This window comes from Rhinatrema bivittatum, chromosome 1, assembly GCF_901001135.1.
Source record: "Rhinatrema bivittatum chromosome 1, aRhiBiv1.1, whole genome shotgun sequence".
NCBI lineage: Eukaryota > Metazoa > Chordata > Amphibia > Gymnophiona > Rhinatrematidae > Rhinatrema > Rhinatrema bivittatum.
In genome coordinates, this window is record NC_042615.1 from 54,385,656 (window position 1) to 54,413,309 (window position 27,654).

At 39.3% G+C, this 27,654-nt stretch overlaps 1 protein-coding gene across 3 annotated transcripts in view; it reads left to right on the forward strand.

The window, feature by feature from the left end:
- DCLK2 (doublecortin like kinase 2) overlaps window positions 1-27,654 on the forward strand; it is a 319,571-nt gene that overhangs the window by 128,371 nt on the left and 163,546 nt on the right. For all 3 annotated transcript variants that reach the window (XR_003857315.1, XM_029605030.1, XM_029605114.1), the window contains exon 3: window positions 23,560-23,662. Coding sequence is in view for 2 of the 3 variants with exons in the window: in XM_029605030.1 (XP_029460890.1) it covers window positions 23,560-23,662 (103 nt within the window). In the remaining variant the exon portion in view is untranslated. The remainder of the gene's footprint in view (window positions 1-23,559; window positions 23,663-27,654) is intronic.

Here is a 27,654-nt window from a genome sequence, read left to right on the forward strand (position 1 = left end):
AAGAGCTGCTGTTATCCTGTGCCTATGAAAGAATGCAGGGTCCCTATTGCCATTCTGAATTGTCAGCCTTAGAAACTTAATTGTTGCACTGGTGGAACCGAACATTTTTTGGACAAGGAAAGGCTCAGATGAAATATTAAGGCATTTATCTGCTAAGCCCTTAGCTGAAGAAGGTTTGCATAGTTGACCCTTTGTTTTGGACAAAGCTTGGTGGAATGAAACAGCTGATCTGTTGGGTAGTTTTTCAGAAATTTTCTGGCAGGGTTTTTCTGCTCTGTATTTACATGTTTTTGTCTGCATAAGATGACAAATGTGGTAGTAATCCTGGGTCTTCTGGCATGCCAAATTCTATTTTTAACAATATGCATAGAAATCCTGTGTTTAAATGAAGAATATTTGCAATGTGCTCTTGGTTTCGCGCAGGATGAGCAAGTCCATTTTTGATATGAGAAGCTCAAAATTTGATAGCCTGGTTCTGCAGCAAAAAAGAACCCAAAAGCTCATCAAGCTTCACACATCAGTGGAATTAGATTTTATAGAACATTTTGAAGTGGCTGGTAGTAGATATGAAACAGCTATCGAATTCATTTCTACATCTTTGACAGAACATGCCATATGCTAACTCTGACCAAACTTAAAGCTGTTCTTTCTTTTTCCAATGTGCCTATCCCAAATATTAATCCCATTTTCCATCTCGCCATCAAGTTTTCTCCCTTATTTTTGTTTTGTGTACCTAATTTTGTCAGTACTTTATTCATTTTAGGATGACTTAGGGGACCATATAAGAACTGAAGTGGGTGTATGTATTGGTAAATATTCTTCTTCTGGCTTTTGTTCAGTTTTTTGGTTCACTGTTGTACCCGGATTTGGTAATTAACATTTCTTCAAGTTAAGAAAAAGTACTCTTTTTTTTTTTTTTTTTTTTTTTTTTTTTTTTTTTTTTTTTGAAAAGCTCATATCCAGCAGTATACCCTGGTTCCAATGTCAAGCTTGCCCGGTGGTACTGAGACTGGTTAGGAATTTTGCGCTTAGGATGACTACGTTTCTACTGCAGGTGTGTGACATGTCTGGAACCTGCTGATTGCCTGTGCTGCCCTTTAAAATCTACACAGACTTGTCAGGACAGGCAGTCCCTTTGCCTAAATTCACCTGACACACGTCATGTGTAGCGTACTCTATATTTTGTCCATGCCCGCTAGTTTGTGGGCATGACCAAGCGTCCAATACGCATTACTCACAGAGCATAAGTTCTGCCTTAAAACAGGCAGACTTGAGGAACCTCACTTCAAAGAATTCAACCATGTCTACAATGACATTAAACGGACAGTGTTAGAAATTGTACCGGCACACTGAAGAAGGGGAGGCAGAGTAAAACGCCTCTGACAATGTGAACAAAAATGGATAGCGCCAGCCAAGGGAAGTACTTTTCTCCACATATTTTTTTACAAAAACAGTTTAAAACCAAAGAAAAATGTGCAAAATTGAAATACAAATTCATATTTAGTGGACCAATAATTAAAAACACCAGTAGTGGTAAAAATTACAAGTTCCCTTGCAAACCATGGGTAGTATCCAATATATACATATAAAGGTATGACAAAGTGATTTTCATATAACACTACACAAAAATTGTAAAAAAAAAAACAACTTTGATACAGCATGATTTATCATAGGTAATCAAAATCTCCCATTATTATTGCACTGCCAAATTTGTTAGCTTCCCTGATTTCTCTTAGCATTTCATAATCTGTCTGACCATTTTCTCCAGGTGGACGGTAGTATACTCCTTTCACTATACTCTTACCCAACACACATGGGATTTCTACCCTTATAGGTTCTACTGAGCATTTAGTCTCTTGTATGATCTTTATCCTGTTGGACTCTATACCCTCCCGGACATAAAGTGTCACACCCCCACTAAGTTGATGTGAGCCCAGCATCCTTTCTGACAGTGGTCAGTCTGGGTTACTTGAAAGGACCCAGAAAATCTTAATAGGAAAGTCCCTTTGTTATCTTTCACTTGCAGAAGTATGACGTGGAGGCAACCATGAGTATCTGAATAATCTTCATGGACAGGTCCTTCAGAAATTTATGCAAATGTTTTTTTGTTTTGTTTTTTTTAAAACGAAGTTATTCTACTAGCCTTGAACACATTCTCTGGTGACAAATTTCATGGCTTGATTGTTTTAGTATATTTTATCCACTGTTTTAATATTTGATTTTATTTAATATGTGGAATGCCTCTTGGTCCTAATATTTTAATAAAAACATTCCCTAGTAACTTTGTTCAACTTGTGAGTTTTATCGACCTCTCTCATATCCCCCTGTGTCTTCTCGTCTCCAAGCTGAAGAACCCTAAGCAAACACCTTTTTAGAAAAGTACTGCCGTCTCCAGCAGAGAAAGCAGCAGTGTCTGTTTAAAGTAAAAGCCGTGGAAATGGTACTTTTTTTTTTTTTTTAAATGTTTGTTTTGACACTTGTCACATTCTTTGTAAAAGGACAGAAGGTAACAATGCCCATTTTCCATAACTTTTCATGGGAGAAAGAAAACAATTTTGATAATTTCTTTCCTGCCTTACAAGGTTTGCGTGAGTCCTTTGGAAACAGGCAACTCTGAGAACAGCTTTGCTGTGCAGGCCACACAGCAGATACAGATCCTCTGTACTTGTATGACATAGGAAACGTGTTGCTCAATGTGCTGTACTAGGATTTAAAATTCACCCTCACATTACTTTCAATATCTTGTCAACTGTTGCCTTGCTAGATGCGATTCCTTTTCCACAGCACTGTGGAGCCGTGTTAATGCATGTGTAAAGAGTGAACACGCTTGTCCTGCAGGACATCTTCACTGGTGCCAGAGCTGAGATGAACTGGTAGCAGGTGCATTTCATGCATGCACCAAAAGAATGGTGATCTCTGCTGCAGCTGATCAGTAGTTCACAAACATGTTTAGGGATTAAAATATTTCAGATGGATATGCTTTTAATTCCTAAACAAATGCAAAGTATACATATTTTGGTCTTTTACACAAACCTCACATACACTGAAAATCTGTTCACACTTCGCATTTGTATGTGAAATAACTTTTTCTTCTATCCAAAGTATAGAAATCCAGTGAGAGAAAGTGATAAAACAATTTCTCATTTCATTTTAAATATCTATATAATTAGAAAAACACTGGATAGTATGTTGAGAATTTGATTTGTAAAGTCAAATGGTGGCATTCTTCGTCTTCTGGGTGTGGTTTACGTTGGAGACTTAACCTTATGGTCATCCTGGTATTTGAGACCTCATTTTTGTCTTGTTTTGTCGGTTTGCGGTATAAAACTAAGGAATATTCACAAACCTCAGATATGTAGGAGTTGACCAATCTCAACCTTGTCCTTGCTGTGTCACTTAATTCTTTTTGCATCTGTTATAAATTGCCTTTTCAGACCTCGTGTCTGTACTTCTGAACATTACTCCTGTGTTTTTGTCTAGCCCCATAGTATTTTGCACTTTGATTGGCTGATCCATTCCCTAGTGAGTGTAGGAAGTGAGATTTTAGTTGGGGCTCTATTGCTTTACTATTTTATAATTATGTATTATGAATTGTTTAAGAATTGTTTGTTGCATTTTAGTATGTTGTATTCTGTAATGTATCTTAATATGCTGAAGCCACTTTGGCAACCTTATGGACCTGAAGAGATAGGATATATGAGTAAGATTAGAAGGGAGAATGCAGTATTTTAGGGACCTGAACCACCCTAACGTAACAAGCTTATTTCTGCAAAACATTTTGGTACTTGGATATTCAAATCTTCAGTTTTCTTAGTCTTGCCAACAAAGTCCACAAGGACGTATTCATGAATAAGTAACACTGTGTCACAAGTAATTCTATCTCACCTTTGAAATCTACCTGTTCTAGAAAGTGTATGAGCTATTGCAATGAGCATAACAGGACATCTGAAGCCAAAGAGACTACATCCAAGAACGTGGTTTCTTTATAATTAATCCAAAGGACTGGTCTTTTCAAATTAAGTTTGACCAGTCCTATATATGAGAACATTTCATAACAGATATCTTAATGATGGATCTGAAAATAAAAATAGCAGTGTTTCTTAATACATTTCTGAATTCTTTTTGTAAATATAGACTTTTTCCAGTAAATATCACTAGTTTAAATAAAGTGAAAGCCACAGAAAGGACTTGCCCCCACAGGTGTGCCTGTCTAGAAGCATTCATCTGCACCAAATCTAATGCACAGCCATTCTCTGCCCAGCTATATTTAGAGCTAATTGTTGCCCTTTATATAAAAATTGTCACCTTTTTTGCTTGCTCTTGTAGTTCTGAAGTACATGATACTGTGCAACCTAGAGCAGTGCTGCTTCAATGCTTTTTTTTTCTATTGTGATGCACCTGACAGATGCTCATATTTATGGCACACTATATGCCACAACTGGACTAAAATCAAATTTTACTGTTACAAATGGCACAAAAATAACTTTTTTTTTTTTTTTTTTTTTTTAAATAAGCACTTGAAATTAAAGATGTTTAAATTTTAATTTTTCCCAAGTTTTAATTCTTCATTTATATCAGGAAGTAACATGGGCGGGTGGCATTCCAACCCTCGCACCCCTGAACAAAACACATGACGCATATATTGGTTAACAAAAAAGTTGCAGTTCATTAAGCATCCTAACGTGACAAACATCCCAACACATCTTCCTCCACCCCCCCCCAATAAAAGTACCCCCCCCCCCTTTCCAGGATTAACACTGGTGGTGTGCTGTCCAATCCCTCCTGGTAAACCCTACATCACCAGTAGACCTCCGCCAGATATCTGCTCCTCTCAGCCACCCCCTAGCTGTAAAGAACCAGCAGCTCGAGCAGCGACCGCACTGTCACCAAGCTGCCTCATGTAACGGCCCCCTCTGAGAAAACCACCCCAACCAGCACGTTTAATTTTGCATAGTAATGATAACTTAGGCTCGGGTTTACCACCACAAACAAGGACAACACTTGCTCGTCCTTGTCCGGTTCACCCCCCCCCCCCCCCCCCCCAACTGCGGCCAAGCAACTATACAAACAAACCCTCTCGGACCTCCTGAAACTTGTTAAAGGTCTAAACCCCACACTGGACAAATATATCCACCTGAAACAATCCCAGGCCGCCATCCTCTGAGTACTCGTGTCGCGCCCCCCCCCCCCCCCCTTGCGACACTAACCACATAACCGTTTGTCTGTTAGCTTTTTTAACGCCGCGCTTCCTCAGAGGTAGATCTTTAAATTTGTCAAACAATGTCTGACTACCCAAACTTAGATCTCTGTAATGTGTTGGTTAAATAAGCCAAGTCCTTCCTGGCCACAGCCATAAATTGGCAGCATGGCCATTCTCCTAAATAATTATCACCTAAATGAACGATTGGGATCTCTGGCCCACATCTCTACGTATGTAACACACCTTACTGTGCTCCTCCCCCCCCCAAAAACAAATGTTGACCACAACTTATAGCCTCTCCATTTTCTGTGCAGCTGCCTCACTAGGGTGGGGAAGACTAAAGATTGCGGTAGCCCTTCTTCGAATGGATTCTAACCTCTCAACACCCTTATGAAAGTGTGGCCTGCAGAGCTGTAAACCGTCCCATTTAAGCACAGTTCTCGTGAAGATATGGACTTTCAGATACGGGGGGGGGGATGTAAGCAGAGTAAGGAAGAGCTAATAAAATGGAACAACCCAAACTCTGCAAAGGTTTGAAGATAAAAACCCTAATGTGCTTGCCAGGGATATGATAGAAACTTTAAAGTATTTGACAGACTTCAATAGATTTCAGGAAAGTGAAATATCCCAAAGAAAAGAGGTCACGATGGTGGGAGATGGGGGGGGAAAATACTACTTTACTAAGAGGGTGAAAGGTTATTCCAGGTATCAATCAGCAGAGGTGGTGGAGGCCAGCATTGTGCACTCTGGGGGATAGGGTAGAGAGGACTGCAGTAAGACTTTAGTTGGGAGATTGCAGCAGAGCAAGTGTAACCAACCTTTAGTAAGTCGGTGAAATCATGCAAGATGTACAGGATGGCGAACTGAGAATTACAGGGTGGCACTGAGCATGTGTAGGCAGTCGACTGATTCTGCCAGCCCAAGATGCAGGAAAATCTGCTCCGGTGCGATGCCTGAAATTGAGGACTAAGAGCTGTGAGGACTTTTGGTTGCCTGGAGCCAGTAAAGCAGGAAGATTTCTTTTGCCTTCGGCTACCAGAGCGTGGATTTTCTAAGGGTCTCATCTGCACAAGCAGCAGCAACACCTTCCCCCACCATTTTGTGGCAGCACAGCAGGACGATTGAGTTGGGACTTAGGTTGTTTGCCTTGCAATAATTGGCTGTAGCTTGCGTTAACAGTGCATTTCAGCACACCTCACGAAAACCAAGATAATTGAAGTGCACGGGTCTGAGCGTTTTATACGTGTATTTATGAGCAAGTTAACAAATCCATTCAATTCCAGCAACACTGGGTAAGGTCTCGTGTTAGTGAGCTTTGCCACCTTGTTATCCATGCTGCATTAGTGACTGAAACTGAAGGCGCTTGCAGTCTTGAACATTACACAGTCTGCCCCATGCAACACCACAGAATCAGTTATTCAGACAATACATAATGGAACCCCAGGCTGATAATCCTGGATAAGACCCCAGAACCCACACATCAGTCTCCCAGTGCTAAATCTTTCCACGTTAATTCATCTGAATGTCTGATTCCCTGAGCAGGGGGGAGGGGGACAGTATAACTTTCTAGGCCCCCCTGTGCATTACTTCATATTAGCATTGAATGGTTAATGCTAGGAAGTTGCAAAATACAAGATTTTGCAAAATAAGTCAAAGCCTAAATTAAAGTTCATTATAAACAGCACTGATGATTTCAATGTATACAGTAGCAATCACGCTGAAAGCATTGGGTGTTTGCCGGCATAACTTTTACTGTTAACTTTTGTAGTTGATATAAAAAGTTCTTTACAGCTTTTTGTTTCAAAATGTTACAAATGTAGTTCTTGAATACATTTCTGACCTTATCTCTTTTAATCAATTTTTATTGGGCAACTTCAAATTCCAAATAACGAGTTTCAATTTCTCTTCCTTTCCAATCAGTTTGGGCAGTTGGTAAGTTCCCTCCCAAATAGGAATTAATCTTTTTAGTCAGTTGGATCATATTCTAGAAACAGTCCAAATTTCTCCTACCTTTTCTGTAGTTCTTCCTTCTCCTTCCAATCCATATAGTACCTGATGGGAACTTGGTTTACTCCTCTCTTCCTGTTATCTCATTGAGATGACTGTGAACCCAAAATGTTTACTTCTTCCTTTGTGAATGGGTGAAAACCCACCCATGCTCTAGTTGACACAATCCCTCTGCATGAGGTATGCTGAGCCCCCTCCCCCAAATGAATACCTAAGCATTTTAAAAACACAAGAGCCTTGGGGAAAAAAAAAGGGTAACCAAAAAGAGAAAGGAAGGCTGGGACAACTTCCTCCTTAAAACAAAAGGTTTTCTATTGGCTATTTCATGGTTGGGTAAAGTCAACTTTACTACTTTTCCTGTCCTTCCCTAGGTAAAATAAACTGGGAGCAGCTTAGCAATATTCTGCCCTTTCAAGGAATAACTATTTAAAAAAAAAACAAAAACACAATCCACACCATTTATTTAAAAAAAAAACAAAAACACAATCCACACCATTTCAATCTCATATGCGGGAGCTACAAAGCCACCTTAACTATTCTTTCCTTAACACTGTTTTCCCCTCTATTTTAAGTGAAACCAAATACGGTACTTCTGGTATAGATCTGGTAGTGTAAGCCAGAAATTTAAGGTATTCTTGCTCGGACTAGCAAAGGTGAATTAAATTTGCAAAGGGAGAGAATCACTGATTTTTATATGCAATACTTGCTTTATTATCTTTTTATATAAGTTTTGTACCTGAGGCAATGGAGGGTAAAGTGACTTGCCCAAGGTCACAAGGAGCGACAGCAGGACTCGAACCCTGGTCTCCTGGTTCCGTAGCCCACTGCTCTAACCACTAGGCTATTCCTCCTCCCTCCTTAGCTACATAAGGTTGGGTTTGTTATCACTTATTTTATTCTCTGCTCTGTCCTCTTCCCTATCCCTGGGAGACCCTTTAGTTATGTGGGCGCATTACATGGATCTATCCCTAAACACACAGCTAAGAGGTGGAGTTATTTATTTATTTAACACTTTTTTATACCGACCTTCATAGTAAATAAACCATATCGGATCGGTTTACATAAAACAAGGGTATAACAGAAGCAATAAATAAAAGTAATTAACAAGAAAAGAGAATAAGATAAAGTTACATTTAACAAGGAGTAAAAACTTGGGAAGCTTAAGAGCTGGAAGGAAGATAAAGGCCAAAAAATAATTAAAGAAGCATAGTCCAAAAGGAATTTGGATTAATGCGTTAATTTTGTATCCCCCTCCCACAATTAGGGAAGAGGTTTACAGTAATGTATTAAAGGTTACACAAACAAGCCACTCTTCATATCCTTGAATGGAGGGAATGGGTAAAGGTGATAGAGAGGGACAGGTAAAGGAAGAACGACCTAGTAACACAACTGTTCATAAGGTAGCCAGTCTGGGGCCACCACACTACAATTCCCTAGAAACCAATTGGGCTGATACTGGGTACAGTCCAAGCAAGGTCAAGGGACTCAAGTAGCCTGATAAAGAACCAGAGAGGAAGATGGCAAAAGTTTGAGTTGGATAAGGAGTGATCTCTTACAAGCAATCAAGCTTCTACAGCTTTCCAGCTGAGACCTGAATAACTAGACAGACTAGATGGGACAGTGTGTCTTCATCTGCCATCATCTTCTGTTATGGCTGGAAACTCTGCTTCTAAAGGAATGATAGTAACTAAAATGAAAGCAGCTCAATTTCCTAGAGCTTTAATAGTCTTATCCGTGTTTGATTCAATTTTATATTATTCTGATCTAGAACAGAGGGTCACACTAAGCTCATTTGCAGTACACACAGAAAGGGAGAAAAGCCTTGGTAAGTCAGGCAGTGTGAAGATTTCATTGGTGCCCTGGTTCCTGTCCAGGAAGTACAATGTTAGAAATGGTTTCAGAGAGCATGAGATTTTGAATCTAATAGTGTGCCTGGTTTATCTTGTTGATACCCTCAAGGCAATGGTAGACACAGCTCTTCATAGGCGTGTGTTTTGATGGAGAGGTGAGATAGGGAGAGGATTGCAGCAATCTGGGATACCACCTGCCATGAATTATATACCAGATTATAAAGACCAGGTTTAGTTGCATAGTCTAGTTTGGAAGCTGCAGTTGTGACACACAAGAATTTGACCTCCTGTTTTTTGTTTGTTTTTTTTTGTTTGTTTGAAACAAGGGCATGTCCTGATTTTTATTTTTATTTTTTCTATTTTGATAAGCAGCCAGAAACTTAGGCATCCCATCTTTCTTGCTCTACTTAATCAACACATTTGTGCTCAACAGTTTAACATACACCTGCTCGTAAATGATCACAGATTACCCTCTGTTAGGACCTGAAGCTTAAAGGTTTTATTTAATACTTTTTGGTGGATATTGATTTTTTAAAAAATATTTTAAATTTCAGATTTTTTTCAGTAGCGCTTTGTTCTGTTTATTGGAGGGAAACTGTTCTGAAAATAGGGCCCAAGGTTTATAGATTTGAGCACAGGCATTTGATGATGTCCCTGGTAATGGTGGAGATTTACTGATAAGAGGTTGTGTTTTTTTGGGTGTTTTTTTTTTAAACTATATTCTAGCTTTAATCTGGCTCATTGCAAGTAATTTTTTTAATGTAATATTTTATAGAGGGTGTAGAGCTGAAAAGATGAAAGGGGGCTATTCTCTACAAATTACCTCATGGAAACTATCCATTTGTTTTATTTATTTATTTTTTTGGGGGGGTGGTGGTCAGTGAAAAGCCATTGAAGAGATGTGTAAACTGTGTTGAGCCGTGGTTTAGCTGCCATGGTGACTGCTTGGCTTGTGGGTGCCACCTTCTAATGAGTGAGAGGGGACTGAAGATCATTTATATTCAGAGAGTTCTGCCTTTCTGTATAGGTTGGCAGCAGTCAGTCTCTGCACAACGACCACTGTGTTTGCTGATAACCCGCATCTGGTGGCGTGCGCTGCGTTTTATTTGGCTACAGCGGGTTTGCTTGTCATGAAATTTCGCTTCCCCGTTTCCTTATTTGAGAATACTTTCTGCCCTGTGCTGCCTGCCATTTTAACTGTTTACAAGGACAGGGTTAAGCAAAATGAGGTTTGTTCTGACCTGGCGAAAAGCAACTGTCTGGGCAATGACGAACGTAATAAATATATTTTCCACAGGCACTAATTATCAAATGATGATTAAAATCGAAGAGATAAATAAGTCCACCAAAAGTTGTAAATATCACAAAATATTTAATTAGGTGTATTCCAAATCAATCCCAAAAGTTTTTTTTTTTTTTTGTTTTTTTTTTTTAAATAAGATTAATAAATTTGAGCAGAAAAAGTGAGTTCGTATGCACGCTGCAGTCATAGTTTATATATATACTTGGTGGCAGGAGGCTATGTATATAATCATAACACACAGTAAAAAAAAAAAAAAACCAAAACAAAAAACCCTCAATTTCATAAAATTCAATTTGGTGAAATACATTAAACTTCAAACTCCCTTGAATTCAATAATTAACCCCTTCAAGGGGGCCTGAATTCAGCACTGTTGTGTCTTTAAGGGGACATAAATCATTATTCCCAAGATCTTATAATGTGTATCTCGGTTCAATACAACTTATCTGTATACTTAAACATGGGATAAACACTTAGATCACTGTTAATATCATAACGTGTTATCTGTCCTTGGAGTACAGGGCAACGTTAACCCACCAGTTATTTACCACCACCACCTAAAGATCATCAAAACTGTTCTCTGTGTTTTTTAAAATATAACAAAATAATTCCTGGCCCATCTCAGGTGTCTGTCTTGCTAATCACTATAATGATAGTCATAGTTTAAACACCTGACGCATGCAAGCCATCTCAGGTTTCAAAGTTACACCTATGATCTTTCTCACCCTGTCTCATCACAAATCTCAGGAAAACTAATTTCATTCAGTTTCTTGATTTTTAAACCAGCAGGGCTTAACTTTGTTCTAAGTAAAAATGAAGCATTCTCGCAGAGTCAAAACCCAGGTTATATCTCCACCCTGCTTCAAAATGTTATTTTTTAACAAGGCCCTTAGTTTTTAGCAGTTTCATGGACACCTTATCCTGAATGAATGGTGGCTACTGCTGAGAGAATCTATTTCCCCCCCCCCCCTCCATTTTGCTGTGGTAGGGTTTTTTTTAGAATCTCTTAATGATTTTATAAAAGTGCTTACTTTTTTAAGGTAGGGAGGAGAATAGTGTTCAAAAATTGGCTAGTTAGCTACCCTGTATCTTCCTCCTGTTTCTGGTTTTCTCTTAGCCTGAATTTTGCCCAGAGTAGGAAGCCCTGCAGCTTTAAAATGTTAAGGTGGCTAAATTTTCCGCTAGGTGAAAATGCACCCTTGCTTCCACTGTTTGTATCACACGTCTGTCCTGAATTTACTTATGTGGGTGAGGGGGGGGGGGGGGGGTTCAGGCTGGTGCTGGGAACATCCTGTTTGCCACTTCAGCATCAGAGTGGGAACGAGAGCCTCATTCTGGAGGATGGGGGAAGGGGTGGCTTGAGATTCGCTGACATGGCTGATTGCTCTCCTGCTTTTAGAGAAAACTGAGCACTGGAAGAAGAAAATGTAAAGCAGGGTGCCCAGGAGTTCATGGCCTCTCCAAACCAATAGCTGGGCAGAAGACTAGTGTGTGCCGCTGAGGATCTTGCCAATTACACTGCAGAACGAAGGTTTGTGCAGAGTTGCAATTCGTTAGGTTCCAAGGAACAGCGAAACCCCCTTCAGGGGGTCAAGCCTGGTTCTACGCAAAATTTGCTGAAGCGCAGTTTTATAATCATGGTGCCAGAATGCAGTCCCTATATGCATGATTGAATCTCTTGTGGGGCATGATGATATTTCTGGATAGATGTGGACTCACCGATCTGCGCTTTACTCTGACATGAGGAAAGCATGTTTTCTGTCTGTGAAATAGAACATAAGCATAGAATGTTCTAAGGAATACGTTTTGGGTTTTTTTTCTCCTGCTTACGTCTGTTTCCCTGCTGCTGGCACAGAATAGATGCCCCCTGTAGCAGGTGCAAGTCCTCTGTAAGATAAACCAGGTGTCTACGCAGGGGCTTTTTCAGATTGAATAATTTCTAATCCGAGCATTAAATCTGAAACGGTTTATACAGACCCATATATGCCTAAAATTATGAAATGATGTAGAAACTTGCTTGTTTAAAAAATGGATGGACTAATCTTTCTGATTTGGCCATAATCTAAATAGTTTATTTCTCTGGGCATTTCCTACCACTGTTGTTTGCCAGCCACATCCCACAATATTACCCAGGTTCTCTTTCTAAGACATTAGGTCAAGAAGAGACCTGTTCTCAGTTCATTTCTTGGGCCTTCCATGTGATTTTAGTCATAAAGAGCTTGAAGTATTCAGAAACCATTAAAAAAAAAGAATGTAATTTTTAGCAGAAGGTTTAATCCTAATGGCAGATGTAAACAACTCTGGTCGTTAGTGCTGCAAGCCAGTCAGGTTTTCAGGATATCTTCAAGGAATATGCATGTGATGCAATGGAAGCCGTGTATATCCTGAATATCATTGCAGACGTGTAAAGAAATTATCCAACAATGTTTTAAATGATACTTTTGTCAAAATAATTACAAACATCCATGAGTGCGAGTTTCGGGAGCAGCGGAGGTAGGTTGAGAAATGGTGAATGATTTGCTATAGAGAAATGTAAGTCCTTGCAAGGCCTTGGGTTAAGAACTCGAGACTGAGGGCAGAGCTGTGTGTGTGTGTGTTTGTGGGGGGGTTGCACTTTTTAAAATCAAAATCCTTCCTCTCCTTACCCCCAAACGAAGGAATGTGTTAGAAAGAAAACAGACTAAAATGAAATTAACTAGACATCAAAGGTCCCAGGGTCCCTGAAAAGGGTGACTAGCAGTAGAGAACAGAGGCAATCATGATAGTGTTGGGGAAAGATCTCATCTGGCTTACATGATACATTTTTGGTTGTCTTTGTATTGCAAAGGTTTACTGAAAATGAGATTAGAAATTGCTGTTCAATATCATCAAAGGAAGGAGAACTAGGAAGATAAAGGATATTGGCTGCAAGAAGAAAACTGAGCATGTGCTTTGCATCTACTTGCATTTTTTACATTTTTTTTCCACATTTGATGTCCCGCCAACCACTGCCATCAAAGCGGATTATATGAGAAATGAAATAACGTCTAACGATAAATGTCTGGACAAATGAAATAAAATCACAAAACATAAATCAAAATATCCTAAAGTCATACCTATACTACTTAAACACTCTCCATATGAACACTCACTAGAAAATAAACCAAAAAGCAAATCTTATTTGTATCACTGTCAAATCAAGTACATTCCCAACATGACACCTTCCATTCAAGTGCATACTCTGAAATAATTTAAGAAGAGTATGTGCTATATGTTTCGTTTTTTAGTCTTATGCCAATGTTTTGACTTAAAGGTTTTCCTTGTGTGTGTGTGTGTATATATATATATATATATATATATATATAATAGATCTAGAACCTTTTAAAAATCAGGCATTCTGTTAGATTTTAGCAAGGCATCATCCACAGAGGTATTTGAAAATGAATAATAGCTGATAATCTTGGTTAGTCTTAAATATATATTTTTCTAACAGTATGTGCTTAGGGTATGCAGAAGAAGGATGAAGATGATGGACAAGTGTCTTTATTGAGTCTAAAATCTGTGCAATTATGTGATTCCTGGTGTGTGAATAGTAACTTTTCTCAATGATTCCCTCTCCTAATGAGTTAGAAATTATCCTTGAACAGGAATAGGCTTCTGCAATTGCCTTCCAAATGCTGAATTTTATGAGCTGGAAACAAAATGTTATATTCTGTTTCCAGCTCATAAAAAGACATTTGTAGAAATCAGTGATTTCTTAATTTGTAAGGATCCTAACCAGACTGGGCTTCCTGTTCTGTTCCAGGAAGGTGATCATGTCCAGCTTGCCATGCTCAGGCAGTAAGGCTTCAATAGGAAGAAAGTATCCAAATAACTGTTGCAGGACAAAACCACATGCAAAGTGGGAAGATGAGTAGCCATCCAGAATTATTTGTTTACAGCAGTTGTGGTACCAGGCTGACAATAAAGTAAGCAAATGACAAGACCTCAAGTCAGGTGAAGAATCTGAAAGAATGGCAAATAGAGGAATTGGGTGTTTGGACAGGGCCAGTTGGAAGATGTGTAGGTTGAGTTTGAACCAAAAAGTCACTAGGTAAGTGACCTCTTGTATGTCAGGTAGAAGATTGTTCTGATGCATGGATATGAAGAGACCATGAACAAAAGTGAGAGGATGACTTTTTTTTCCCTATTAAATTCAAAGATGACAGAACAGAGGGAATGTAGAGGAGCAGAATTGCAGCTAAGGCAGAGGTATGGATACACCTCCAAGTGAAAATCAGAAGTTTGAAGATAACGCAGGTTCTCATTGGAAGCCATGCAGTGAGGAGAAGAGTGATGAGGGAAAGGCAGGGGAAAGACAGTGGAGTACCTTTTTCATTATTTAAATTTGAGTAGACAAATTAGCATTTGACCCAGAAATCCTTTTTTTAAATCTAGATTATACCAGCGCCAATAGGTTTTGATAGTATGTTCTGCTTGAGTGACTTATTTAAACTATAGCTAATAGTATTTTGCATCCAAGCTACTTTTTTTCCCTTTAAAAAAAGAGCATAATGGAAGTCCAAGGAGTATTCTGAACTGAAATAGATCCCCTAATTTAACTTTAAAATAAAATTGTATTTATTAGTGGCCATTACATTTATTAGTGGCCATTGCTCTTATCTTCCTGCTGGTTGTTTACAATTTGGCATCAGCGATAGCATGAAGAACAAACTAACCTACTGTAAGTATGGAATAATTGGTGTTGGGGAAAGGGTTTGTAAATGTAATTTTTATGTCCTGTCCCAAGATACTTATGCTTCCTTTTTTAAAGGTAAAAGGGAAGCTACATGGTGGCAAGATACTTTAATAAAACTGATTAAAATGCATACATTGAAGCCTTTTTGACTTCCCTCTTAAGAGAAGAGAAAATGAGAAGTCCCCAGTGGAAATAGTCCAGGCGATGCCCTCTTAACCTGCATAATTTCCCTTCCCCCCACCAATTTAGTTATGTCCTAGGATCGCTGAAGACACACACTGCTTATGAAGTATTCAGTAGCCTATTTTGGTTCTGGAGAAAACTGGAGCCTTTCCAGGTTGTAATATTTTTTTTTCTTGGACCAATGTAAAGATTACCCAAAGATAAGGCCGGCCCAATGCAGATAACCTGGGTTTAGTTGCTAGAATCTGTCTATTGAGTTGGCAGAAGTTGGGGTTGTTGTGGCGGTTGCATTCATAGGCCCGTTAGGGTGAGGGTAGAAATCTCCATGCACATCTGCAACTCCTTTAGGTAGAGTTTAGAGTACATGCCTATTGGGTAACAAAAGGAGTTCTTGGGTGGCCCTCTATCAAGGACGATTGATGCCATGGTTGGCTTACAGGAGGAGGGTAAGGGTACAAAAGTGGGCCAAAATTCTAGATAGCTATAAGCAAAGGCAGATAGCATCTTAGTCCTAGGTATAGAAGGATCCATTTGAACTGAAAGTCTGAAGAGGCAGGAGAAATCTCCTGGACCTAAATAAATAAGCTATCCAAAGATGTGAAAGTGCTTTTGAGGTTCTACAGTTCTTTTTTCACTTTTAAGTCATTAAATCATCTATACAATCATTAACCAACTAAACATTTTCATTGTAGCTAGTTTAAAAACAAATACTTAAAGCCATTGCTGATTACATTTGAAATCAACACTTTCCTGTAGAGGCGAGTTTAGCATTTACTACATGAATATTTTGTGGTCTTTGTGATCATTGTAAGTGTAACCCTTGTCTTTGGAGGGACATAATGTCCAAGGGCACACACAAGTTGCAGAATTTTAAAATATTTTGAGCAGAATTTCCCTGAAATTCACTGTAAGAGTGTCCTTTCCACATAACCACACCCTCATACAGGTTCCCTCACTCTCTCGTGCACACACACATCCCCACATACAGGGCCCTCTCTCTTGCATACAAACCCACACAATGTCCCTTTCTCTCTCACACACAAATCCTCACACAGGCTCCCTATGTCTCTCTCTCATGCAGCCCTCCACACAGGCTTTGGCTCACACACACATCATCCCTTCACACGGGCTAGCACCTTCACATACAAACGACCCCTTTTTCATGCACATGAGCTCCCAATCTCTCACACACATACACACTCCTTCACAATCTCCTCATATAGGCTCCCTCTCTCTGAAACCCACACTCAAGCATCCCCCCACCCACCCTCTTACCTCCCATGCTCTCTCACACCCTCCTGCTCTCTCACCCTCCCCATCCCTCTCTTACCAACCATGCTCTCTGTCACCCTCCCCTCTCTCACACACATTCTCTCTCACCGGCATTCCACACCCTCATGCTCTCTCTCACCCTCCCCAGCACACATTCTCTGTCACCGGCATGTGATCGTGACTTTTGCATGTTTTTTCTTTCTTTTTTTTTTTTTTTTAAACTTTTTACTTATGCAAATAAGTTTGTGTTCAAAATTACCTCCCTTTAGAGTCCAATGAACACTTCAAATATTGATCATCTTGATCCTTGGATGAAACCCAATATAGCACTGTTTCAAAGTTCTGCATCATAGATCTCCATTATACTTGATGCTACTGTCTTAGCTCATTGACATCTATATCTTATTCCAGTTACTCAAATAACTAAACGTGTGGCAACCAGAATCAATGAGGCTGTCACTGTGTGAGCTAGGACAGAGGTCAGTTGGGCAATGCTATAGGGTTTTGTGCCCCCTTTGCTGCGTATAACGTGTCACTGAATATCTGTGAAAAGTTGTTCTATCGGATTTACTTCATGGACTGTGGTGACCCCACAGTCATTTGGGTTTTTATGATATGCATAAAATAAATGTATTTAAATGGCTATAGAAAGTCTACACCTTTTGTTGCCTTATAGCCTGGGAGTATAATGCATTAAAACAGTATTTGTTTCATGTATCCGCACATCCTACCTCACAATTGCCGAGTGAAAAATGTATTCCAGAATACCTTAAACTGAATTAGAAATAAAAACATGGCTAACTTAGCTGGATAGGTGTCTAGTCCACATTTAGGTCTGTAAGAATCCTAAATTCTTTAAGCTCTGATATGAAAAGTCTTCAAAAGAATAGAAAAGTAAACACCTAGTAAACTGGCCCCACCTGTGTTTAAAATTATTAAATTTATAGCCTGCTTAATTTGTCATAATACCCTAAGTGTACAACATATATTTTACAATATAATGTAAGTAGAATAAACCTTTAAGAAAAATTAAACAATGAAATGCTCCAGTCATATTGATCATAAGATAAATTCAGCAGTTCTTGTTGATTCTCTCTGCTGGGTAGTGCATTTCAAAGCAAAGAGTTACCCATGAGCACCAAGAAACTGCCAAAAGAAATTGGGAGCAAAGTTGTGGAAAAGCACAGATCTGGGATGGATATAAAAACTGCAAAATCCTTGAACATCCCTCTGAGCACAGTCAAGAATATTAAGTTTAAGTTGTATGGTGCTACCAAGGTCAGGCCATTTCTCCAAAAATGTATGACCGAGCAAAAAGGAGACTGAGTATGGAGGGAAATCAAGAGGCCAATAGCGATTCTGAATGAGCTAAAGGCCTCCATGACCAAGACTGGTCAAAGTGTGCATGTGACGGCAGTATCCTAAGCACCCCCCAAATCTGGCCTGGATGGTAGGGTGGCAAAAGCAAGTCCTTATTCAAGAGGCCAATCTTGAGCCCGATTTGAAGTATGCAAAAGAGCACTCACGGGATTAGATAGCCATGTGGCAAAACATTTTGTGGCCTAACCAAACTAAAACACAGCTTTTTGGCCTGAATGTAAAGCATCTTGTTTGGTGCAAATCCAACACAGTCCATCACCCCCAGAGAACACATCTCTACTGTAAAGCATGGTGGTGACAGCATCACGTTATCAGGATTTTTCTTGTCAGCAGGCACTGCGGCACCTGTCAGGCTAGAAAAATACAGAAGAGTCCTTGAGGAAAACCTGCCGCTTTCTGCAAGAAAGTGGAAACTGGGTTGGAAGCTCACCTTTTCAGCAGGATCATGACCTGAGGCACTCGGCCGAAGCCTGACTGGAGTGGCTAAGGATCTAAAAAGTAAATGCCCAGGATTAGCCCCAAACTCAATCCAATCAAAATATATATGGCATGACTTGAAGATTGCTGTCCCTCACCATTCCTCAAGGAACTTAACAGAGCTTAAACAGATGTTTCAATATTTAGATCATTCTTTTAAATTTAGATGAGAAATGTTGGTGGGAAACTATCCCAACAGACTCATAGCTGTATTTGGTTTCACCAGTTATTGGGGAGAGGGGACGATGACCTATCCAATTTCTGGATTTCATGCTGTCCTCCAATAAAACATTTTTGGCTCTGAAAGGCGTTATGCATGGTGTTCTGATGAGTGTGGGTGTGTGTTGGGGGGGGAACTCATTTAAATGCTTGCAAGTCTTGACGCACTGACAAAGAAATGTGAAAAATGTTCAGGTGGATGTAGACATTCAATAGCCACTGAATACCCTGGAGACCCAGCAAATGAATTTTATCTCATGCATTCATTGGGGACGTCCTACAAAACTGACTGGTGGGGGTCACTAGGAGAAGTTTTAAATCCTGATTTTTTGATTAGGGATGCAGTAAAGATGGGGTATGACTTAAGCACTGTAAATTTTACAGTAAAGTAATTTTTAATTTGTTTTATCTTCCCTGTATGTTCAGGCTAGGAAAATCATGCCTACGAAGCATCCTGCCCAAGGATCCAGATGTGTTCTCAAAGTGTGATCTGTTTTTAATGCATCTTCTCTCCAGCCTTTTACAGCATACACAACTGCTAATTTTGACTATCAAGAAAGGGCTTTTTGCTTTGCATCTGTTCAATTCCCCATCCTAGTTGTTTTTAGTTTCCTTGTGCTGGAGAGATGCTACATGTGCTATGTACAGACGGTTGAAATATTTACTGGAAATTTTAATAAAATATAGCTTCCTTGTAGAGTTCCATAACATATGAAATAAATCTCTCTGGCTTTGACAATATCTGTTTTTCAGTAATGCACACCATATTCCAGATTATTTCCCTTAATGGACGTTTGCAGTCATTTTTTTGCTGTTAATGCCTCTCTTAGGTTACTCGTATGAAACTTTTCAGATAGGTGTAAAAAAGAAAACAACAAAAACCCTCTGAAACCTAGTAAACCTTTTACAATTATCCTGCTGAGAGCTTCTATTTCTCAAACGCCTTTGAGAATTTGAGGTGAAACTTGGAATAGCATATTTATGCATAATATGGGCCATTTCACTCAAAAACGCTTCATTCAGTTTCCTGGATTTATGGAGTTTAAGTATTTTGTGGTTTGTAAGTGCATGACTTTCTGCTTTTTTATTTGCACTGGAAATGATACAAGTCTGAGTAAAGACTAGAGGAAATGTATGTTTGAATTCCATTCATGCAAGTTATAAGTAACTATATCTCTGTGTGTGTGTGTCTCTTTTTTTTTTTTTTGTTTGGTGGGCAGGAAAGGGTGCACATAGTAATTCTTAATTTATATGCCACCCATCTTGGGATTGAATGGGTGTTTTCTTCCAGCAGGGGCCACCATGTTATTGGCATCTGTTTTCCCTTCCTGGAATTGTTGTCCAGTATGCACCCAACTCCCGCTGACTTTAATGGGCAACACGCTCTTAAATTGGCGTGCTATGGCACGATGGCCTGAGTCATAGGGGTGACCCTGGTGTTTGTTTAAATAGAATTTTATTTAACATACCAATCAAATTAGTGTCTTCCATTTTCTGTAACTAGAGAACCCTTTTAAAGCTAAAGAATACATGTGCTTTCAGGATGGAGCAATTTTATATCTGACTAATCTGCCAAAGTATTTGGACAAAATTTAAGAGTTTGTGTGACTTGTGCTTAAAAAAAAAAAGTTTACTTTTTGACTTTGGGCAATTTTCTCATATTTTGACATAATTTCTTGCCTGGAAACAGTGTATTTTGGGGTACCATTTATATTGTGGGCATTTTGAAACTTTGCATCAATTATCTCAGGATAAGGAGCTAGTAATCAAACCAGCAGATAAAGATGGAGGGATAGGTGTGCATCACGAGCAATATTTTAGAAGCAAATAAGCAATAACAGAACTTTTATTATCATAGTTTACAGAATTATCTCACTTTAGAAATACAGGATCCAATCCTTGAAATAATTGAGGAGGGGAAGTAAGATAGGGTTCCTAACTCGGAGATTGTTTTTAAAGGCACTGTACCCTACAATATCTATTTGTATAGTATCCAAAATTCCCTTAAGTCCTCTGGGACGTCCTAAAGTATTAAATAGGGGCTTATTTTTGGGTTCTTTCATGTCAGAGTATAAATATTTTGTGCAGGACAGTTCTCATGAATTGAATACTTGACAAGACTTTCATGAGGATGTCTCTCTGATATTAGTCACAAACTCTGCCCAAAAATATACACAACGTGTATTCCAGCAAACCTTTTAAGTAATAATACAAAAAAATGATCAGTGGTTTAACCGGTATATATTTCTTGCAATTTCAAATAGCCATTTAAGCATCAATCCTCTACCTTAATATCATGGAATGTGGGACCCTCACTCTCAGAGTTTGTCTATCAATCAAACTCAATTATGGTGAAGAGTCACTTTACTTTATTAGAAATCCACTTTGTTTTGTTAATTTTTTTAATTTTAAATTTTGTTAAAATGTACAAAAATCTTTGTATTATTTCTCTGATATTAGTAACATTAGATATAGAGGCACTTTTACTAATAACTTGAGCCAGATCCTGTGGGATATTAGTATAAACAGCTCATCAGTTGCTTCAACCTCCATGCATTCCAGCTCATGTTTTTGTTTGTTAGCCCACATGGTATTGTACAACAATTTTGGTTTTGATGGCAAGTTTTATTTGCAGAAATGAGACTTGGCAATGGGGGCCACTTGAGCACGAAATGTGGCCAATTTATATGTGGATCGATTCTTCATGATGGAAACATATATAGTGTTATTGAAGAGGTTCATTGATGATGAGCAAGTCATGAGTCAATAACTGGAAGATCTTTCTAGTTGGCTGAACATACATGATAGTCATCTAAAATCTACCATTACAAAAGATATACAATGTATCTTATTTCTTGATATGATTTTATGGAAAGAATCAGGTGGTTTGAGAATGTAAGTTTATAGAAAGATCACTGATAGAAACAACTTGTTACAGTATCAGAGTTGTCATTCATGATTCTTATGCAAAGGATGACCCATTGGACAGTTTGTGTGGATTAAGCATATATGCATAGACAATCAGGAATGTAAACATCAGTAAGATAGCAAAGCTGAATTTTTAAAAGGGGTTTGGACAAGTTCCTGAAAGAAAAATCCATAAACAATTAGCCAGGTAGATGTGAGGAATGCCACCATTTTATTTCTGGGAGAAGGCAACAAGAAATGGATCTACTAAGAACATAAGTTGCCATACTAGGTCAAACCAAGGGTCCACCAAGCCCAGCATCCTGTTTCCAACAGAGGCCAAACCAGGACACAAGAACCTGGCAGGTACCCAAGCATTAAGAAGTTCCCATGCTACTGATGCCAGTAGGAGCAGAGGCCATTTTCTAAGTCATCTTGATTAATAGCAATTAATGGACTTCACCAAGAACTTATCCAAACGTTTTTTAAACCCAGCTACACTAACTACCCTAACCACATCTTCTGGCAACAAATTCCAGAGCTTAATTGTGCGTTGAGCAAAAGAATTTTCTCTGATTTATTTTAAATGTGCTACTTGCTAACTTCATGGAATGCCCCCTAGTCCTTCTATTATCTGAAAGAGTAAATAAGATTCACATTTACCCATTCTAGACCTCTCATCATTTTATAGACCTCTATCATATCCCCTTAGCAGTCTTTTCTCCAAGCTGAATAGCTCCAACTTCTTTAGCCTTTTCTCCATAGGGGAGCCATTCCATCCCCTTTATCATTTTGGTTGCCCTTCTCTGTACCTTCTCCAGTGCAACTATCTTTTTTTTTTTTTCTTTCAGATTCAGCAATCAGAATTGTACACAGTACGCAAAGTGTGGTCTTACCAAGGAGTGATACAGAGGCATTATATTTTCCGTTTTATACACCATTCTCTTCTTAATTCATAACATTCTATTTGCTTTTTTGACTGGGAACTTAACATAGTAACATTGTAAATGCCCAGTTGATTCATCAACCTTTGGTAGATATGCATATAAAATTCCCACATGCAACCCAACACCCTTTTTCTCTTTGAGGCTTCCATCCAATTTCTCAACACTCCTCTCTCATATCTGTTTCAAGCATGGCCAGATCCATCAGTCATCAGTGTTAGCCTCCCCATGCTTTCTTTGTACGCTGATGAAGTTCTACCACTTTTGGGTTGTTACTACTCTTCCGTGCAGGTTATCCCAATGTACTTCATTTCCATTCTCTTGCTAATATGGATCCTGCATGCTTATACCACACACTTTTTTGATTTATTTCTCAGAGATCCAGATTTAGCCATCAGAGACAGGATGCTGAGCTCTATGGACCTCTGGTCTGACCTTACCTGCCTTACTGACACACTCAACCTTTGCTAATATCACTTAATTTTGCATCCTGCATTTGGTGTGGTTATTTAGGTTTCTGAAAAAATGTATTTAATTTTAATCGTCTTTAACAAGTGGTTTTAAAGCAATCCTATAACCATAAAAGATGTTATGAAACAAGACTTATTAGGTTGTTTGTGCAAAATTGCAATAATCATTTAAAAAAAAAATGTAAGCCATGGCAGAATGTGCATAACAAGTGAGTTAACTGTGCACAAAATCGTTTTTATATAAAAGTTGTGCAAGAAGCCTGCCTTCAATTTTACCCTAAATGTGGTATTAACTTCCACGTTTAGGTTAGTCCTAGGACTGTAAAGCAGGGCTTCCTAAAGCTATCCTGGGGAGCCCATCGCAATGAATATGCATGATGATGCATTTGCAAATCATGGAGACTCAGTATATGCAAACTTACCTCATGCATATTCATTGTGAATATCCTGAAAACCTGACTGGCTGTGGGGGGTCCCCAGGACAGATTTGGGAAGCTTCTGTAGAGCATGAGGCAGTTGGCATGAGTTACTCTTCATTACTAGTAACAAAGTCATTTGTGGTTAAAAATGCAGAGATACAACCTGTGTCTACAACCAGGGGAGAATATTTCAGTTCTCATTCTCTCCTCCCAGATTACTTGCCTGCAAGACTTCTTCGGAGAGGATGATGTCTTCATTGCCTGTGGACCTGAGAAGTATCGATATGCCCAGGATGACTTTGTATTGGATCACAGCGGTAAGGTGTATTTTTGTTTTTGTTTTTTTACATCTTTTAAAGGTTTGATTGCGGAAAGGGTACTACTAGTCCTGAAAGTTTCCATCTGTAAGCATAACACACGGTAGTTTTTTGGCACCTTTGTGCCACCTGTTTTGCCCATTTGTACCTCTCTGAGCTGCTACAGGTCCCACTTAATCACAGATCTCCTCCAAAACTTGCCCTGCCACCAAGATCCCTCAGTAAAGGAGTATTTCTTCTGTGCCTTCCTCCCTCCCAGCATCAGATCATGACCCCCCCCCCCCTTATCTTTTGAGATTTTGCTGTCTTGTATTTTGTCATACCCCCATGTTCCCTTCTTCCCTCCAGAACATATACCTTTAATTCCTTAAGCCTCACTCCATAGAGAGCCTTTGTTGGTAGTTTCTGCCTGAACTACATCCATCCTCTCAATTTTCTTTTTGATGTGACCTCCAGAAATGAACCCTGTACTCAAGGTGGCGTCTGTACCAGAGCAGCAGGACTTCCTTTTGGTACTGATGATCTGTCTTCCTGAGCATACTGTTACCGTTTTTTGTGCTGCTTTATCCCAGGGTCTGCTAACCTTCAGACCAGCAGAGGTGATCTGCTTTTGGGTCTCTTTCCTGTTTGGTGGTGCCCGGTTCTTGCCATCCCATAACTTGATGATAAAAGACTAAGAAGTGTACATTTGGTCTTTAGAAAAATGTCTCTTCTGCTCATTTTGTTTTTTTTTATTTTTAACTAACAATTTTATCAGAACAATACTCCCTTTAAAAAAAAAAAAATGTCTTTATCAAGGTGAGGCTTGAGGATCTAAATATGCATACGTTGAAGGAGAAGGTGAGTGCCTTGTGGTAACATTCAGATACCTGAATCGGGCAAGCATTTTTCAGTGGATCATGTATGGGAAAAAAGAGGTAGGGATAGATCAGAGTTGCACAAAAAGATAGTTATAGAAAAGGGTATTAGATGCATGGAACAGTTTCCCAGCGAAGCTGGTGGAGACAGCAAAAGTGTTTGGGATTTAAAAAGCATGAGAAACGTAGAGGGGGGGGGGGGCTCTTGCTTGTGGAGAAGCAGGTGCTAAGCCAGAAAGTAAGCAGGCTCTGATATTGCAGCAGGAAGCGACTGGGAGGACTTGGATGGACCTTGTGGTCTTTTTATATATGCTGCCATATTTCGTTTCTCTAACCCGCTTTGAAAAGTGATATCCAGCTGCTGTGTGTTTCTGGAGTAACTTGCAGCAGTGATAAAATAATCCTTCCAATGAAGATTTTCTTTTCATGACAGTGGATCATGCCTTCTAATTACACAGACTCTGCTTGTAGAACTACTGCAAATATCAGCAAGCTTTCAGCTCTGTGCTATTGCTCTCTTCCGTTTTTAAAACTTTATCTACATGCTTGTTTTTGCTTGCAGCCGCTAATGCTGTCCCTGCATAATGACACTTCAGACTAAATATTCAGCCATCCTTAGAAAGCACATGGTTGACTTTTATTTCACTGTTTAAAGAAAAATGTGTGTTCTATATTTAAATCTTTAATGTTTAAATGTTTTTAACTACATACCTATGTACGTTCGGTTTCTGAATTATTTGGAGGTGAACAAAAAGGTTGTAGATGATATCCAGAGTCCCTTCATCAGGTCAAATCAGTTTGGAGATTTCGGTTCTGGGAAGACTTCTACACAGGCTAATCTTTTTCTTTGCAGAGTTTGCTTATAAAGCAAATCTCAAAAGGATGTGACCTTCAAATTCATTTATTTATTTATTTATTTATTTATTTAAAATTTTTATATACCGACATTCATCCAGGATATCATATCGGTTCACATTGTAACGCAAAAACAAACGCACGGCATGGCGCTTTACATTGAACAGTAAAAACATGATAACAAGGCATTAACGAGAGGGGGAACAATAACATGGGAAGTTTTGCAATAAAATTATAAACAAAATTCAATGCAATAAAATTATAAACAAAATTATAAACAAAATTAATAAAGTAAAAAAAAAAAAAAAGGATTGCTGGGCAGGCATTAATTTTAGGATTAAATGTAGGCTCTTGTGCATTTGATTGGCAGGGTCTGAGAACGGGGACCCCGTCTCTCGGAGGTTCGCCACAGTGTTGTAATCAAAAACCCTTTTAGCTGCCTCTAGGCAGGCAGCATTTGGGCGGCGGCATAGATTGGGAATAGATTCCAGGAGCAGGATGATATAACAAAAGCTGGCAAGTTTCAATAGACTAGAGTGGCCTGGGATCCTTATAAATTAGGATCTGTCTGGATTTTATGTGGATTAGGTATTATAGTTTAAAATATTATGAGTGAATGTATGGATTGTGAAGGTAGAACAGCTGGGATGGGAAAGAGATGTGACATAAGAGAGGAAATGGAAACCTGCTTGGGGGTCTGGGCTGTGGCAGAGACCTAAGATATATAAACTGGTCCCAGAAGAGCAACAAATCTCCTCTTGGGCACGCAGGTCACTTGTTCAGGCCTCTGTCCCCTCCCCCAAACTAATTGTTCCTCTTCCTTTACCCCGCAAATGCTGCTCTTATCACCTTATCCTTTCCCTCTCTTTCTCGCTTTCTGACTCATCCCCTGTGGTTTGTTCTGTGTGATTTTTATTTTGCAAGCAGACAAGGGCAGAGGAGAAGGACTTGCTGTATTGCTTTGCAGATGGAATGGTGGAGGTTAAAGCTGTGTTAACCTTTTTTTTCTGCCAAAAATGTGAAATGAGCATCTTTTGCCAGTCCAGACATTCTTTTGCTGTAAAGATTCTTTGAAATATTCGCAAACAGCCTACATGCATTTAAAAAAAATAATTACGTTTCTATAGATCCTTTTTAAGACCTGCCTGAACCAGAACAATATGCCACTTCAGGAGGGGAATAATCCCTATAGTTTATAAATGCAAAGTAGTTGCATCAAAAGTAGGTTGTGAGGAATTGCAAGACTGGGGGATTGGTGTCTAAATGGCAGACGAAATTTAATGTGGATGAGTGCAAAGCGATGCATACAGGGAAGAATAATTCAAACTATAGTTAAGTGCGGCTGGGCTCCGAATTAAGTGTCACCACCTACCATAGGAAAAGGATCTTGGAGTCATGGTAGACAATGCTTTGAAATCCCCCTCCCCCATCTCTGCATGCAGCAGCAGTCAAAAAAAGCAAACAGAATGGTAGGTATTATAAGGAAACGAATGGAAAATAAAATGGAAGACAGGCCCACCTCTGTATGGATCCATTATGCAGTATCATGTGCAGTTCTGGTCACCCCCCATCTCAAAAACAAAAGAGCAGAACTTGAAAAGATGCAGGGAGGAGTGATCAAAACGATAAAGGAGACGGAACAGCATAAAACCCCCCTGGGTCACTCCAAAATGTAAGCTGGAAAAGAGGAAGAACCTGAGGAGTCCCCTGCATATGATGCAAGCACAGGTTTCTGCTCTCTAAGCTTCTAACGTTTTTTGCTCTTCTTTCTTTCTTTTCTCTCTCCTGGTGTGCTGTTCTCCTTCACCTTCCCAATGTTCTTCCATTTTTCTGGCAAGCCCCCTTCCTTCCTGGTGCGCTCACTTTTAACCACTGTTGTTTTCTCTACTTTTCTGGCAACATCTCCTCCAGCTTCAAAGGGCTCCCTAGGCCGCTCCTGGTTGCAGCATGTGCCACGTCCTACCATACTTCATTTCCATATTCCCACCACTCATGCCGACTTGTCTCTATGTGGTCGTTTAAGTTTGAGGTTCATAGCAGTGATCGGCATTATTCTTGTGGTGCTGGAGGGACTTAGCTGGCACCATGGAAAGCAGCACAGCTTGATGGTGTGGCTTGGTTTGGATTGAATTGTACAGAGGTTGGGGCTGTGGTTGGGAGGGGAAGAGAGAAGCAGGCCACAGAGGTAAAGACAAAGGAAGAGGACTATAATGAGACCTAGGTCAAACAATCCCATCTGGCCAAGCCTGCCTTAAGTGGAAGTTATCAGACAGTAGGCCC